The following is a 15,103-nucleotide window of genomic DNA, read 5'->3' on the forward strand; positions in this document are numbered from 1 at the left end:
CATCTTCTAAGGAACGCACCTGTCCATGATGAAAACAACATTGAGAAGATCCGGTGCCACCTCCTGCATCTCCCTTTCTGGCTGGATTTTTCTCCATAGCACTCATCTCAACGTCCTTATTGTGTTTCTAGTCTGTCTCCCCTAATAGAAAGTGGGTTCATGAGGCAGGGATTTCTGCCTGCTTTGACCCCTGCCACGTGCCCAGCATTCAGCACAGTTTCTGGCACACTGAAGACACTGGACAGTATTGCAATGGAGGACTAAAGGTAGCTTTCCTTCACGACTCCTCTCTCTGCCACCCGCCCTTCGTTAGCCTCTTTTACATGCGGGTACTGGTCTTCAAGTCTCCATTTCACACCAGGACAGACACTAGGGAAAGGTGCTGCCCAGGGTGGGGTTTGGTGCATACAGCAAGGTTGTCACTAGTGCTCCTTGACCGTTATGCCAGAGCTCTGAAGGTGATGCAAGTTTGCTGCTGGATGTCTGGTGCAATGTGCTGACCACCGACGCAAGGAGGCTTCAATTCTACAAACACGCCAAATAAAACCCCAGCCCCAGGATCTACCTACAAACGCACTTTCAAAACATTAACTCGGTGTGCTTTGGTGGTGGGCTCCAGGTCTCCAAGCCATGGGAATATATATTCATGAAAAACCAAAAGGAATCCTGATGAAGACTTAACACCTTTCTCTTTCTTGATGAACCAAATTTTAAAATGGGTTGATTGAAAAGACAGGTAAGAAAACCTGTGGCACAGTTAAGGTCTCAGAGGTGTTAACCCCCCTCAGTGGCACAGCTCCACCAACAACCTTTTCGTAAAGAAGAGGTTAGGCGTCTCTTGGTAACTCTGGTGATGTGCTAGTTTGGAGTATTTAAACATATTTAATCAGCTAACTAATAATTGTCAATGGCTGATAACTTAAGTTCATTAAAATGTCAAATGTCCTCTATTTTCAAACCAGAACGTACTGATATCTCTAATCAATGAGACAGGAACCTGACTTAAAAGTTATCTTTCCACACAGAACAGTAAACGAAAATCTCGTATTAAGTTGTTAATCGTCCTTTCTTGCTGGCAATATTGCTTCCTTCTGTTTGCTCAAATGTAGATTATAAAGGACATTAGCTTCAAAGTCAATGTTTAAGCATCTGGACTGCTGAAAAGATGGCAGAATAAACGCATGTTTATATAAGTGCTCTTGCCCTCTGACCCACACATCCAAAAGTTGAACAACAAGCTATCTATAATGAAACTAGTAAAAGTCACAACTCCATACCACGGATTCCAGGGCAATGTCTGACAGATACAACCAAGTTGGGGATGAATTGAAGAAGGGGTCTTGCACTTGCCAGGCATTTCTCCCAGTCCCCGGTGGCCACAATTGCTGGGCAGTTAATGAGAGGATTCCCAAGACTCTACTGATCATTTGTTAACTTGGCAAAACAGGACTGGCAACAGTCGGGAGCAGCTGAGAACACTCTGTGCGTGCATGTTTCCAGAAAAATGAGGAGGGGAGGTTGAGATCTCAGATGAACCATGTGTGTTCATCCCCTCTGGTATCCAAAAGAGGAAGAGCGGCGAGAAGCAGGACCAGAGGAGAGAAACCAACTCTGGAACTGATCTCACAAATATGTGCTACATGCAATCCAGGAGAGCAGAAGTACAAACCCATCAAGTTCCTGCTAGGATGACCACTAGTGGGAATGGGGAAATGCAAAGAGGATCTGTCTCCCAATGGGACCTGGCCACCCCCAGGGCAGAGGATTCAACAGTGTCTATGGAAGGCACTTACAGACAACACGTTCCAAGGAGGCTTCGTGTCACTCCTTATTCCCCCAAATCCAAACAGAATGAAAACCAAAAACACCCTCCACCACTACAAGCCATCAAGAGCTAGCCTTAGGGTTCAGGTGCTAAGGTTATCCTTCAAACACGTCTCGCTCACAGGAGGAGTCAAGGAGGATTTACCCACATTCTTCTTGGACAGGTAAAACTGGTACCATGCAAAGACAAGAAGCAGAAGGGGTCATCATGATACTTGTGCAACAAGATAAAAGCAAACAATACAAGAAAAGGAATGAAAGATGCAAAGGATAGATAAATACACTCTAGAAAAAGAATGAGCTCATAAACCATGAAAACTGTAGACAGAATTGTTCAGCCCTGGAAGAAATAAGAAATCAAAGAGGACAATATAATGAGCTAAGGAAAGAAGGAGATAAAAAATGAAACTAGGCTGGGCAAGGTGGCTCACACCTATAATCCAAGAACTTTGGGAGGCTGAGACCAGCGGATCACTTGAGGTCCGGAGTTTGAGACCAGCCTGGGCAACATGGTGAAACCCTGTCTCTACTAAAATACAAAAATTAACCAGGCATGGTGGCATAAGCCTGTAGTCCCAGTTACTTAGGAGGCTGAGGCAGGAGAAACGCTTGAACTCGGGAGGCGGAGGTTGCAGTGAGTAGAGATCACACCACTGCATTCCAGCCTGGGCACAGAGTGAGACGCTGTCTCGAATAAAATAAAATAAAATAAAATAAAATAAAATAAAATAAAATAAAATAAAATAAAATAAAACAAAACTGTAACAGAAGCGGAAGCCACATTACAAGGAACAGTACAGTCAACAGTACAGATCAACATTACAATCAACAGTACAGAAAACTGAGTCAGTCAGTGAAATGAAGGATAAGACTTGAAAAAAATCATACAGCGTGAAGAAAGATGAGATGAGTGGCATCTAAGGAAAGATAACTGTGAAGGACAGATAACAGAGAGCCAATATAAAAATGAAGTTTTCAAGAAGAGAACAGACTAAACTGATACAAAAAGCAGTGAGGCCTGAAATGACCATATCTAATGCTCACTGCATTCCAGAAAAAGGCAACAGACAACAGTCAATCCTGAGATACACTCCAATGAAGTTACTAAATTTCAAGGATAAACAAAGAATTCAAGTATCCAGGGCAAACAATCAGGTCATCTACAAAAGGGGAAGAAAAACCCATCAGGACTCAGACCTCTCAGCACCACCAGATATGGACAACAATAAAGTAGCAATAACACCATGTCTCCAGAGAATTCAAGGAAAAAGGATGTGATCCAGAATCTGATAGCTGGCCAAGTTATTGTTCGTAAGTAACAGCAACAGGAATACATTTGTAAATATGCAAGAAAACCCAACCGAAGCTGTAATCCAGTCTGCAAAAAAGATAAAAACATCAGCTCTCAAATGTGGAGTCTTTGTATGAAAGGGCTGGCAGTGAGCACTGAATTCATTCAGACACAGAATTAAGTCTAAATAACTCTAGTAATTACCTACAGCAATCCACTTTAAGTTGCCTGTCTTTTTTGGTAAAAGCTGCCAAATCCATCTGATTATCTCCTCTAACTATGCCAAAATGGAAACACACAAAAGAAACGCTCTCCTGAACGGAATTAACTTGCTCTACAGATAATTTGGGGTTTAGAGCTTACCCTTTGAGGAATAGTATACTGAAGAAATTCCTCAAAGGAGGTAATACAAATCACCTGGTGTATTGTTTCGAGCACCCAACTGCTCGCTTTGGCCCTTCCATTGACTTACCATGCCACCTTGGCAAACTTAACTGCTTTGGGATTCATACGAAAAACCGAGATATAGCTGCGTGGTTCACCTCATGGCATCGTAAGGATCAAATGGCATGCTGTATGCAAAAGGTCTTTGGAATCTACTCGCAAGGCTGTAAAACTATGTCACACTGTTTGGATGGAAAGAATTCTGTACTCAGGAGCCAAAATCAGATACTGAGAGACTAAAAAAGGACGAGATGGCTCCTGTGGATCTATCCCTCCACTTCCTTTCATTTCTCCACATTTTAAAGTCATCTCTTAGCACTATAAAAAGGAAATTCAGCACTTTCACAGCTCCGACCTGAACTTCCATACTTTCTTTTTTTTTTTTTTTTTGAGACGGAGTCTTGCTTTGTCGCCCAGGCTGGAGTGCAGTGGCCGGATCTCGGCTCACTGCAAGCTCCGCCTCCCGGGTTTCCGCCATTCTCCTGCCTCAGCCTCCCGTGTAGCTGGGACTACAGGCGCCCGCCACCTCGCCCGGCTAGTTTTTTGTATTTTTTAGTAGAGACGGGGTTTCACCACGTTAGCCAGGATGGTCTGGATCTCCTGACCTCGTGATCCGCCCACCTCAGCCTCCCAAAGTACTGGGATTACAGGCGTGAGCCACCGTGCCCGGCCAACTTCCATATTTTTAATTTAGAGACAAGGATGGTTTAAGAACTTAGAAAGATGTTGCCCTACCACCCAAGGAAGATGTCTGACAGTTTTCTATCTTTGATTCACCTACTATTTATGAATGTTATTCACTATTTTAATATTATTTATTAACATTGTTTATTAAGCACCTACTATGTGTCAGGCACTATTTTAAAGAGACACAGTCCCCACTTAAAATCAAATAAATGAGAGAGCAATACAGAGGAATAGGAAAGAATTTAGCTGAAAAAGGGTCCATGTCTATTTGTGTTACAACCTATGTGGGGAAATCTGACCATTTGCTTATAGGCAAACCCAGTAAACAGCCAGATTCTCTGCCTAAATTAAGAGAATCATGTACAGTTGACAAAAAGGATAAATGAATACTTGGGTAAAGAGGCTAGTAAGCTAGAAGAACACAGATGTTCCTGAAACTCTTCTTGCAGTTGCTTTAGGATTAAAGATAAATTCTTAATGAAGAAAACAAAGACAGGAGAAGCAAGGTTGTACTGGGGTCAGATAGATGTGAGGAAGACAAAAAGTGTGCTAGTAAAGAACTACCGATTAAGTCATGAAGACACTGAAATCAATCTTTACTTTTGAAAAACACTTGTAAAGGGAAGAACGTGATGAGATTTTTCTACACCATATTTTCCATATGTGGCCCCTTACATGGTACTGCTTGTGAGGATGTGGTAATCGATGGGCCTTCCTCAAACAAGAGAAACGCTGTCAGAGCCAGGCAGTAGGCAGCACACCCTAAACTGCTGCTTCCTCTCTCCTACAGTGTATCACACTTGGAAGCATAAAGGAGTATCATTGGAAATTGAGGCCAAGGAAGATATTACCTCATGTTTATAAGGAAGCTAGGGTCGGCTGGGCGCGGTGGCTCGCACCTGTAATCCTAGCACTATGGGAGGCTGAGGGGGCGGGTCACTTGAGGTCAGGAGTTCGAGACCAGCCTGGTCAACATGGTGAAACCCCGTCTCTACAAAAAAATACAAAAACTAGCTGGGCGTGGTGGTGCACACCTATAATCCCAGCTATTTGGGAGGCTGAGGCACAAGAATTGCTTGAACCTGGGAGGCAGAGGTTGTAGTATGCCAAGATGGTGCCACTGCACTCCAGCCTAGGGGACAGAGTAAAACTGTGTCTCAAAAAAAAAAGGAAGCTAGGGTCTTTGCAGGTAAACGACCATTTTTTGGTTTTTTTTTTTTTTTTTTTTTACATCTTTTACGCCACACAAAAATAATCATATGGAGCAGTCCCATTCCCAAGACACTGACTCGGTCCTCAGACCTATGGGCTTCCTACGGCCCACCTCTCACCAGTCTCTCGGAAGTACATCAGTATTTCTTTTACCTGATTGATTATATATGAGTTCTCTGATGAGATCCTTCTAAGGATGGAAGAGATGAGCTCTTTCTAAAGATGAATGGAACTACCCTGAGCTCAGGTAATATAACGAAATAAAAGAAAAGCAGATCCAGTGGAATGAAGAGAAATAGGAATGCAATCCAGCCACATGCAGCTGGGCAAAGCACACCTCGTCTTGGGGAGAAATCCCCGGCGGTGGTGGGAGTGGGGCTAATTGCATTGGTACTATCATATGACTAAAGCAGGATGAATGGTTTACAAGTCAGAACTTCTACATCAGTGGACTCAACACTTACAAATTGGACTGAAACATTTATACAGACATTAAAACAGGGCGGAAGTCAAAACAGATGATATATATGGAAAATTATCATGAAGAGAAGCACATCCTGTGGAGCTGTATATAGGATGCTGGTATCAATCCGGATTCTTTGATCACTTCTATTCCTAAGGGTAAATATAACATCATCCCTCTTTCCTTATCCCAAATCGTCTGCTAATTCCCACTTCCAACTTTTAGCAAAAAGGATTGTGAAAATCAGACTGAGCTGACAATTCTAAAACTAAGATGAATGAAAATGAAAATTATCAAGACCTGGAGCATTTTTCAAAAATAAACTAGAGAGGCCTTTTCCCTCCGATAGTCTATTTTACAGCTAGTAAAGTGCATCACACAGAAACTTCCAATTCCTTAGAAGACTACAAAGGAATAAAATATGACACAGGTACTGTATTAGATGGATAGAAGTTTGACAGAAGCATAAAAACTCCACTTCACACTCTGTGCAAATGTGGTATTGACCAGGAGGCAGTTTTTCACTTAAGATCTTTGAAACCAAGCAGTTGGGTGAAAAATTCGAAGATAACATTTGGAATGCTTTAATCAACAGAAATATACAAATGAATTTTAAAATAAAACGAAGGCATCAGTGAAGAAGATCTAACATGAAAGTCGCCACAACCTCACAATGAGAATCCGATCAGATGGAAGAAGGCAAAAGCCTAAATCATAGAGTGGCGGAGGGAGGCATGGGAGAGACGGAGGGCTCTGGGACTAAATCATCAGGGCGTGGCCAGCTGATGTCTTCCGCTTCCAGGGTCCCAGGGCCCTAGCTGGAGGTTTGGGACAAATATGGTATTTGGTCACAAGGAGCAACAGTACGATCTGCTGTATCTGGAATGGGAAAGGCGCACAGAATCCTGGAAGGACTGAAGACATCAGATGCTATGAAAACAAGATGGAGTGTACGAGGGCACAAGAGCTGTAAGGAGGCTCGGTGCTCTTCGGTGACAGGCATCAATCACACCACAACAAGATGTCATAAAAAAGTTACTACTTTAGTGGAAGATCTGGAGTAGCTACAGGAAAAGCTCCTTGGGAAAGTCCAGGTGGTACAGAGAAAATACACATTCAAGCACTAGGAATAACTATGATGCCACGCTCAGAGCAGGTGGGAGAAAGCAGTTCTCTCTGGTTGACTTGCAGAAGGCAATCTTTCTTCACAGAGAGGACCAGAGCATTCAGTCCTCTAGAAAGTTCTATTAGTCTTGATCTTGTCCCTACAAAGAAAACAATGAGAATATCCATAGTGAGTTTGTGAGTACAACCTCCTCTGTTTTGACCAGGACTTAGAGCATTTCATTATAGTGATAATTCAAAAACCCTTGCCGTATCTCAGAATTATTTTCTACAATTACTACAGAAACAGAATGACCATTTAATTACTTACATATACTTTAAAACGGTTCTTTACTGTCAGTGAAAACTCTGGTTAGATATAGAGTGACTGCTAAAAAGTATGAGGTTTCTTTTGGGGGTGATGAAAATATGCTAAAGTTAGATAGTGGGAAGGGCTGCACAACTCTGTGAATATACTAAAAAATATGGAATTGTATACTTTTATTTATTTATTTATTATTGAGACGGAGTCTCGCTCTGCCGCCCAGGCTGGAGTGCAGTGACAAGATCTTGGCTCATGGCCACCTCTGACTCCTGGGTTCAAGCAATTCTCGTGCCTCAGCCTCCCAAGCAGCTGGGATTACAGGCGCCCGCCACCACCACCCGGCTAATTTTTGTATTTTTAATAGAGATAGGGTTTTGCCATGTTGTCCAGGCTGGTCTTGAACTTCTGACCTCAAGTGATCCACCCGCCATGGCCTCCCAAAGTGCTGGGATTACAGGCGTGAGCCACTGTGCCTGGCCAGAATTATATATTTGTGAAGGGTGAAATTTATGTTGTGTGAATTAATCTCAATAAAACTCTTACTTAGAAACTGTTTTAAAAACAAATTTTCTTAGAATCTCCCATGTATAAATACCTAGTGAATTTACCATACTTACTAAATTCTTTCCCCAAATCTCTACTGATTATTTGTACAGTTTAACAATTTTAATTGTCAGGCTAAGCATTTTAAAATTTTAAGAATTGCTTTCTGCTTAAATTTGTTCATCTAATAACATATGAGAAGTTAAGAATAATACTTAATTAGCATACAACCTGAACTACTTAGTTTTAAAATTGCCTTTAAAATAATATTCAATTAAAGCCACCTTTTTACAACCAAACATTTTTCTAAAGATGGCTTCTGCACTACTCAAATTACTCCACATATCAGAGCAATAGTTTGAACCATTTGAATCAACCGGTCACAGTGATGCTCAACATTCTATTTGACTTACATACAGACTAAAAATGGAATCAACAGAAATTGGTATGATCCAGGTATTTCAAGCTGATTTAGCTTAAACTTGGCTGGGAATAGTGAGAGTATGTATGTTTGTGTCCACAAACCAAACTTCTCTAAACTTCATCATTTGAGATGAGTGGCCAGTCCAGCAATATTGTATAGCAGTCCACCATGACACTTCCATAGAAAAAAATAAACATCCATATGGATATCATTTATAACACTTGTCAGAGAAGACCAATGCTACTAAATGGTACAATATTGCAAAGCTATATAAACTGTATTTGTATACAAATATCTTTCTGTTGCATTATGCTAAAGTTGTTAAAAAAAATCAAGGTTTTCAGAGTAATAAGAAATATATACAGTTAAAATATATTGGGGAGAAACATTACAGTGTTAAAATAGAATAAAATATCAATATGAACTTATGATTTAAAATATATTTTAAATATAGCTATATTTTATAGCTCTGTCCAGGAAAAGGGCCTAGAAAAGGTATAACAAGCATTCTCAATTCTAAGATTAGCATCTCTAATACTGATTAAAAAGAAATAGGGCTGGTCGCCGTGGCTTATGCCTGTAATCCCAACACTTTGGGAGGCTGAGGCAGGCAGATCACCTGAGGTCAGGAGTTCGAGACCAGCCTGGCCAACATGGTGAAACCCCATCTCTACTAAAAATACAACAACAAAAAAAAAGTAGCCAGGCGTGGTGGCTCATGCCTGTAGTCCCAGCTACTTGGGAGGCTGAGACACAAGAATCGCTTGAACCCAGGAGGCGGAGGCTGCAGTGAGCTGAGACTGAGCCACTGCACTCCAACCTGGGTGACAGAGTGTGACTCTGTCTCAAAAAAAAAAAAAAAGAAAGAAACAAGACTCCTTGGGGGAGAATAGTTGATTCCAGGACACGGGCACAGAAGGTATAAGATGAACCTAGGATATCATCTTGGGCAAGAAACGCTTTCAAGGCAATAGAACACAAAGGATCCAGCTGGAAATAGCTCTCATTGGCCAAAGGTATGTCAATTCAAGCATCAAAAAGGAAATGACTGTTACATACAATAACATGGATGAATCTCACATAAAGCCAGACACAAAAGGGTATAGACTATGTGTTTCTTTTAAGTTCAAGAAGAGAACCTACGGTGACAGAGTTAGAAAACTAATTATATGGTGGAGGAGGGAGGGAGAAGTGTAGAGGAAATATAGATGTAAAAAAAAAGCTGTAAACTTAAGATGTGTGCACTTTACTATTACTACATGTTATGCTTCAATAAAATAAGTGCCAATTAAAACACATCAAAGTAACAAAATCTATAATACTACTAAAAAAGACAAAGCCATAAACTCATTTGTTACCATTTAAGGTGGCTTTTAACATATTTCTTACCTGGAAAATTGGTAACTTGAAGGGAATTTAATTGTCCCTTTAAATGTAAAAGGAAGGAGTTAAACACTTATCAGAGGAACTGTACTTCAAAATACCTAAATGGCCTTATTTGATGAGGAAGAGCTTTACTTTATAGGAGAATAATTGACAAAGGAATCATTTTTTTAAACATCCTTTTATAAACCCAAATAAAATTACTGTATTAATTTTAACACAGGCCGAAATGATCAATTGGGGTAAAAGCCATTAGGTGAACAGCTGATGGGTAAGTATACATTTGCATAGTGCCAAAATAACACCACACAGATTATTTTCTAGTGAAAAGGGGAAAAATAACTATAACTCAGAGGGATCAGACAGCCATCACCTAAACTATGCTCAATCATAACATCACTAATGGTGGGTCATGAGATGTCATGGGTCTCATAGTGTAATTCTGCAACAGTGCTTATGGATATTCTAGCAAAAAATGTTCCATTAGCTCTTTCTTTCCTTCCCTCTCCTCTCCTTCCTTCCTTCCTTCCTTCCTTCCTTCCTTCCTTCCTTCCTTCCTTCCCTCCCTCCCTCCCTCCTTCCTTCCTTCTTTCTTTCTTTCTCTTTTCTTTCTCTTTCTTTCTTTCTTTTTCTTTCTTTCTTTTTTTTTTTTTTTTGACAGAGTCTCACTCTGTTGCCCAGGCTGGGGTGCAGTGGCACATTCTCAGCTCACTGCAACCTTTGCCTCCTGGCTTCAAGTGATTCTCATTCCTCAGCCACCTGAGTAGCTGTGATTACAGGCGTGCACCACCACGCCTGGCTAATTTTTGTATTTTTAGTAGAGACAGGGTTTTGCCATGTTGTCCAGGCTGGTCTTGAACTCCTGACCTCAAGTGATCTGCCCACCTCGGTCCCCCAAAGTGCTGGGATTACAGGCATGAGCCACCGCACCCAGCCGCCATTAGCTTGTAATGAACTCCCAATTTATAGAAAATACAGGGAATGGGGAATAAGCTAAATGACATTTCAAAGAAGAAATTAAACAAATCAAGGTAGGATACTTTTTCAGTACAACTGGCATGGTCTCTCAATAACGAAATGCAACCTAAGTATCCATCAACAGATGAATGGATAAAGAAAATGTGATGTATATGTGTGTGTATATATATGTGTGTGTGTGTGTGTATATATACACATATATACACAGATACACATACAATGGAGTACTATTCAGCCATAAAAAAGAATGAAATCCAGTCATTCGCAACAACATGGATAGAACTAGAAGTCATTATGCTAAGTAAAATGAGCCAGGCGCAAAAACATAAACTTCACATGTTCTCACTTATTTGTGGAATCTAAAATTCAAAGTAATTGAAGTCATGGACACAGTGAGTAGAAGAATGGTTACCAGAGGCTGGGAAGGGTAGTGGGAGGGTTGAGGAGAAGTAGGGATGGTCAATGGGTACAAAAAAATAGAAAGAATGAAAAAGACCTACTATTTGATAGCACAATAGGGTGACTACAGTCAACAATAACTTAATTGTATATTTTGAAATAACTTAGAGAATGTAATTGGATTGTTTGTAACTCAAAGGATAAATGCTTGAGGGGATGGACGCCCCATTCTCCGTGACGTGCTTATTTCACGTTGCATGCCTGTATCACAACATCTCACGTACCCCAGAAATATATACACCTACTATGTACCCACAAAACTTTTTTAAATTAAAAGACAATAACAACAACTTGAGACTACCCAGATGTGTTATGTGGTCCCGGAATAGATCTCGGTTTAGACAAATCAGGTGAATGATTATTGACATGGAAAGATGGGATGGTTAAATGAAACAAAAGCAGGTTGTAAAACAGTATGAATAGTGTAATCTCATTTGCAAAAAAATACATATATACACAAATGGCAAAATGTCTGAAAGAACATACAGAAGCTATAGCAGTGGCAATGTCTGGGTTTTGGGAACACAGAGGTCTCTCCTTTCTTTTTTGGCTTCCTTATGTCTTCTATTTTTTCTTTTCTTTCTTTTTTTTTGAGATGGAGTCTAGCTCTATTACCCAGGCTGGAGTGCAGTGGTACTATCTTGGCTCACTGCAACCTCCGTCTCCTGGGTTCAAGCAATTCTCCTGCTTCAGCCTCCCAAGTCGTTGGAATTACAGGCGCGTGCCACCACACCCAGCTAATTTTTGTATTTTTAGTAGAGACCAAGTTTCCCCATATTGGCCAGGCTGGTCTTGAACTCCTGACTTCAAGTGATCCATCCACCTCAGCCTCTCAAAGTGCTGGGATTACTGGCATGAGCCACTGCGCCCAGACAACGTTTTCTTATTTTTTTATAATGCACATATACTGCTTTTTTGTTAATACAGGATTATTTTAAGTTAAATGAAGCAGAACCCTACTGTTGCTAGTAGAGTTGAAGCTTAAGGGTAGGTAGTCAGAAGAAAACTACAGATTATTTTCCTTATTACCATAAAACAGTGAAACTTCTTCTGTGATTGATAACTTTTCCTTTATAATGTTTAAATTTTTTATTGTGATAAGCTACACATAACATAGAACTTACCATCTTTTTCTTGTTTGAGACACGGTCTTGTTCTGTCCCCCAGGCAGGTGTGCAGTGGTGCAAATCATAGCTCACTACAGCCTGGAAGTCCTGGGCTCAAGTGATCCTCCCGCCTCAGCCTCCTGAGTAGCTAGGACTACAGACACACACCACCACACCTGGCTAATTTTACCTTTTTAAATTTTTTGCTGAGACGGGGTCTCACTATGTTGCCTAGACTGGTCTCGAACTCCTGGCTTCAAGAGATCATCCAGCCTCAGCCTCCCAAAGTGTTGGGATTACAGGCGTGAGCCACCACACCCAGCCCAGAACTTACCATCTTAACCATTGCTACACGTACAGTTCAGTGGCATTGAGTACATTCACGCTGTTGTGCAAGCATCACCACCATCCATCTCCAGAAGTTTTTCATCTTTCCACCTGAAACTCTGTACCTATGAAACAATGACTCCCCATTCCCTCTTCCTCGCTAGCACCTGGCAACCTCCCTTCAACTTTGTGTCTCTGCATTTGACTACTCTAGGTACCCCACATAAGTGGAATCATAGTATTTGTCCTTTTATGTCTGGCTTATTTCACTTAGCATAATGACTTCAAGATTCACCCATGTTGTAGCACATATCAGAATGTCCTTCCTTTTTAAGGCCGAATATTATTCCATTGCATGAACTGATCACCTTTTATCTTGATTGATCATTGTAACTTATTTTTCATTTTCAATCTATAACGTTTATGATGACAAACTGCAAATTTAATTGCTTTTTAAATAAAATTCATGGCAGGCCAAATCCCTGCTCGCTGTTGTGAATACCTCTACAGTGCAAGAATTCCTGGAGCAGTGAGTGGGACACCTTTACTCAGACAAATCAGATACTTTGTAATGGAAATCAAAGTGGTATATTACTGTTTCGCTTTGTATTTTGAAGCATCCCTGGGTTCACTGCTGGGATTGCTCCAATCGTCGGCTTCAGGCGTGGTCTTGTAATGGCGCCATGCGGACTTATTAAAAACTGGAAGTCTCTCAAATGACTCACTTGAAAGAGCCTATTGGAGAAACAAAAATATACATCAAAGGTCCACAGTGTCATTTGCTCAAGTGAAATAGTAACCCAAATTTTATTATGTAAAACATCAGAAACTTTAATACATATTTTCAAAATGATATTAAAAATACACCTTAGTAGTTTACTTAGACTGGCCAGGAAAACATTAAACCTTTTTTAAAGGAATGAAAACATTTGCTCATTCAAAATCAGAACTGAAATACACATGACCAGAACAAAACATATTTTAATTCAGCTCATACTGCTTTGATCAACTATTTTTACTATACCTGGTGATTGGTCTCACAAAAGGCCCAGGAAGAAATAAAGTCTCATGCATCCCAGGTTTATAAACACACACCATCAAGTGATATTAAATATCACATTACTTAGAGGCATGGGCATCTAAGATAAATACTCCCAATAACTGGTTAAATTCTGGTGTCACATACACAGGTTGAGTATCCCTTTGAAATGCCTGGGAACAGGCCCGACACAGTGGCTCACACCTGTAATCTCAGCACTTTGGAGGCTGAGGCAGGTGGATCACCTGAGGTTAGGAGTTAGAAACCAGCCTGGCCAACATGGTGAAACCCTGTCTCTACTAAAAATACAAAAAAATTAGCAGGGTGTGGTGGCACGCACCTGTAATCCCAGCTACTCAGGAGGCTGAGGCAGGAGCATAGCTTGAACCCAGGAGGGGGAGGTTGCAGTGAGCCAAGATAGCGGTACTGCACTCCAGCCTGGGTGACAGAGCGAGACTCTGTCAAGAGAAGAGGAGAGGAGAGGGGAGGGGAGGGGAGGGAGGGGGGGGGAGAAGGGAGGGGGGGGAGTGGGGAGGGGAGGGGAGGGGAGGGGGAAAAGAGAAAAGAGAAGAAAAGAAAAGAGAAGAAAAGAAAAGAAAACAAAAGAAAAGAAAGAAAAGAAGGAAGAAAAGAAGGAAAGAAGGAAGGAAAGAAAGAAAGAAATGCTTGGGACCAGAAGTAGTTCTGATTTTTTCTGATTTTGGAATATTTGCATTGTGCTTACCTGTTAAGCATCCCTAATCTGAAAATCTGAAATCTGGAGTGCTCCAATAAGCATTTCCTTTAAGCTTGACCTTAAAGCAAGCATCACATTGGCGCTCAAAAAGTTCCAGATTTTCAAGCATTTTGGATGGCAGATTCTTGGGTTAGGGATGCTTGACCCGCAGTAGCATGTTATGCCACTGTTTAAAAGAATGAGCCAGTTCTACATAAACTGTTCTGGAAAGATCTCCAAGACAGATTGGAAAGTAAAAAAAATAAGAAGGTGCTGAAATTTCATTTATGTGGGAAAAATTCTATTTTTCCCATATTTATAAACGTAGAATCAACTCTAGGAGGAACCGTAAGACGCTAAGACCTGTGGTGATCTCCGCTGAAGAGAACTGGTGGTTTAGGGCCAGTGGGAGGAGAGACTAATTTTTCCTTTTGCAGCTTTTAAATTTTTATTATGTGTCTATATTACCTATTCAAAAAAATGTTACAAATATTCTAGAGTTTAGAAATAAAAGTCCAATTACCACCAATGAATAAGAAAGACAGTGTTACAGAGAAGTTTGTTATGAAATGAACCTTTTATCTAACCATATTATGATTACTGAATTCTTGTAACTTTGGGAAAGCCAGTGAGTTTTTAAAACCAAAGACCAAAATACTTCAGTTTATGAAAATCTACCTCCTTTTAGATCAGATCTTTCAACAGGCATGCAGTTTTTTAAGTCACAATTTAAAATTATGGTTTTAAAAATCAGCATTTTAATTTTTTTTTTCTCTTTT

At 40.6% G+C, this 15,103-nt stretch overlaps 1 protein-coding gene across 2 annotated transcripts in view; it reads right to left on the reverse strand.

The window, feature by feature from the left end:
- Window positions 1-6,485: 6,485 nt before the first annotated feature.
- PDK3 (pyruvate dehydrogenase kinase 3) overlaps window positions 6,486-15,103 on the reverse strand; it is a 74,605-nt gene continuing 65,987 nt past the window's right edge. For both annotated transcript variants that reach the window (XM_003917513.3, XM_021933046.2), the window contains 2 exons: window positions 13,166-13,305; window positions 6,486-7,186 (listed from right to left, as the gene is read on the reverse strand). In XM_003917513.3, the coding sequence (XP_003917562.1) occupies window positions 7,156-7,186; window positions 13,166-13,305 (171 nt within the window). In that variant the 3' untranslated portion in view covers window positions 6,486-7,155. The remainder of the gene's footprint in view (window positions 7,187-13,165; window positions 13,306-15,103) is intronic.

The sequence above is a fragment of the Papio anubis genome, chromosome X, assembly GCF_008728515.1.
Source record: "Papio anubis isolate 15944 chromosome X, Panubis1.0, whole genome shotgun sequence".
In the NCBI taxonomy this organism is placed as follows: domain Eukaryota; kingdom Metazoa; phylum Chordata; class Mammalia; order Primates; family Cercopithecidae; genus Papio; species Papio anubis.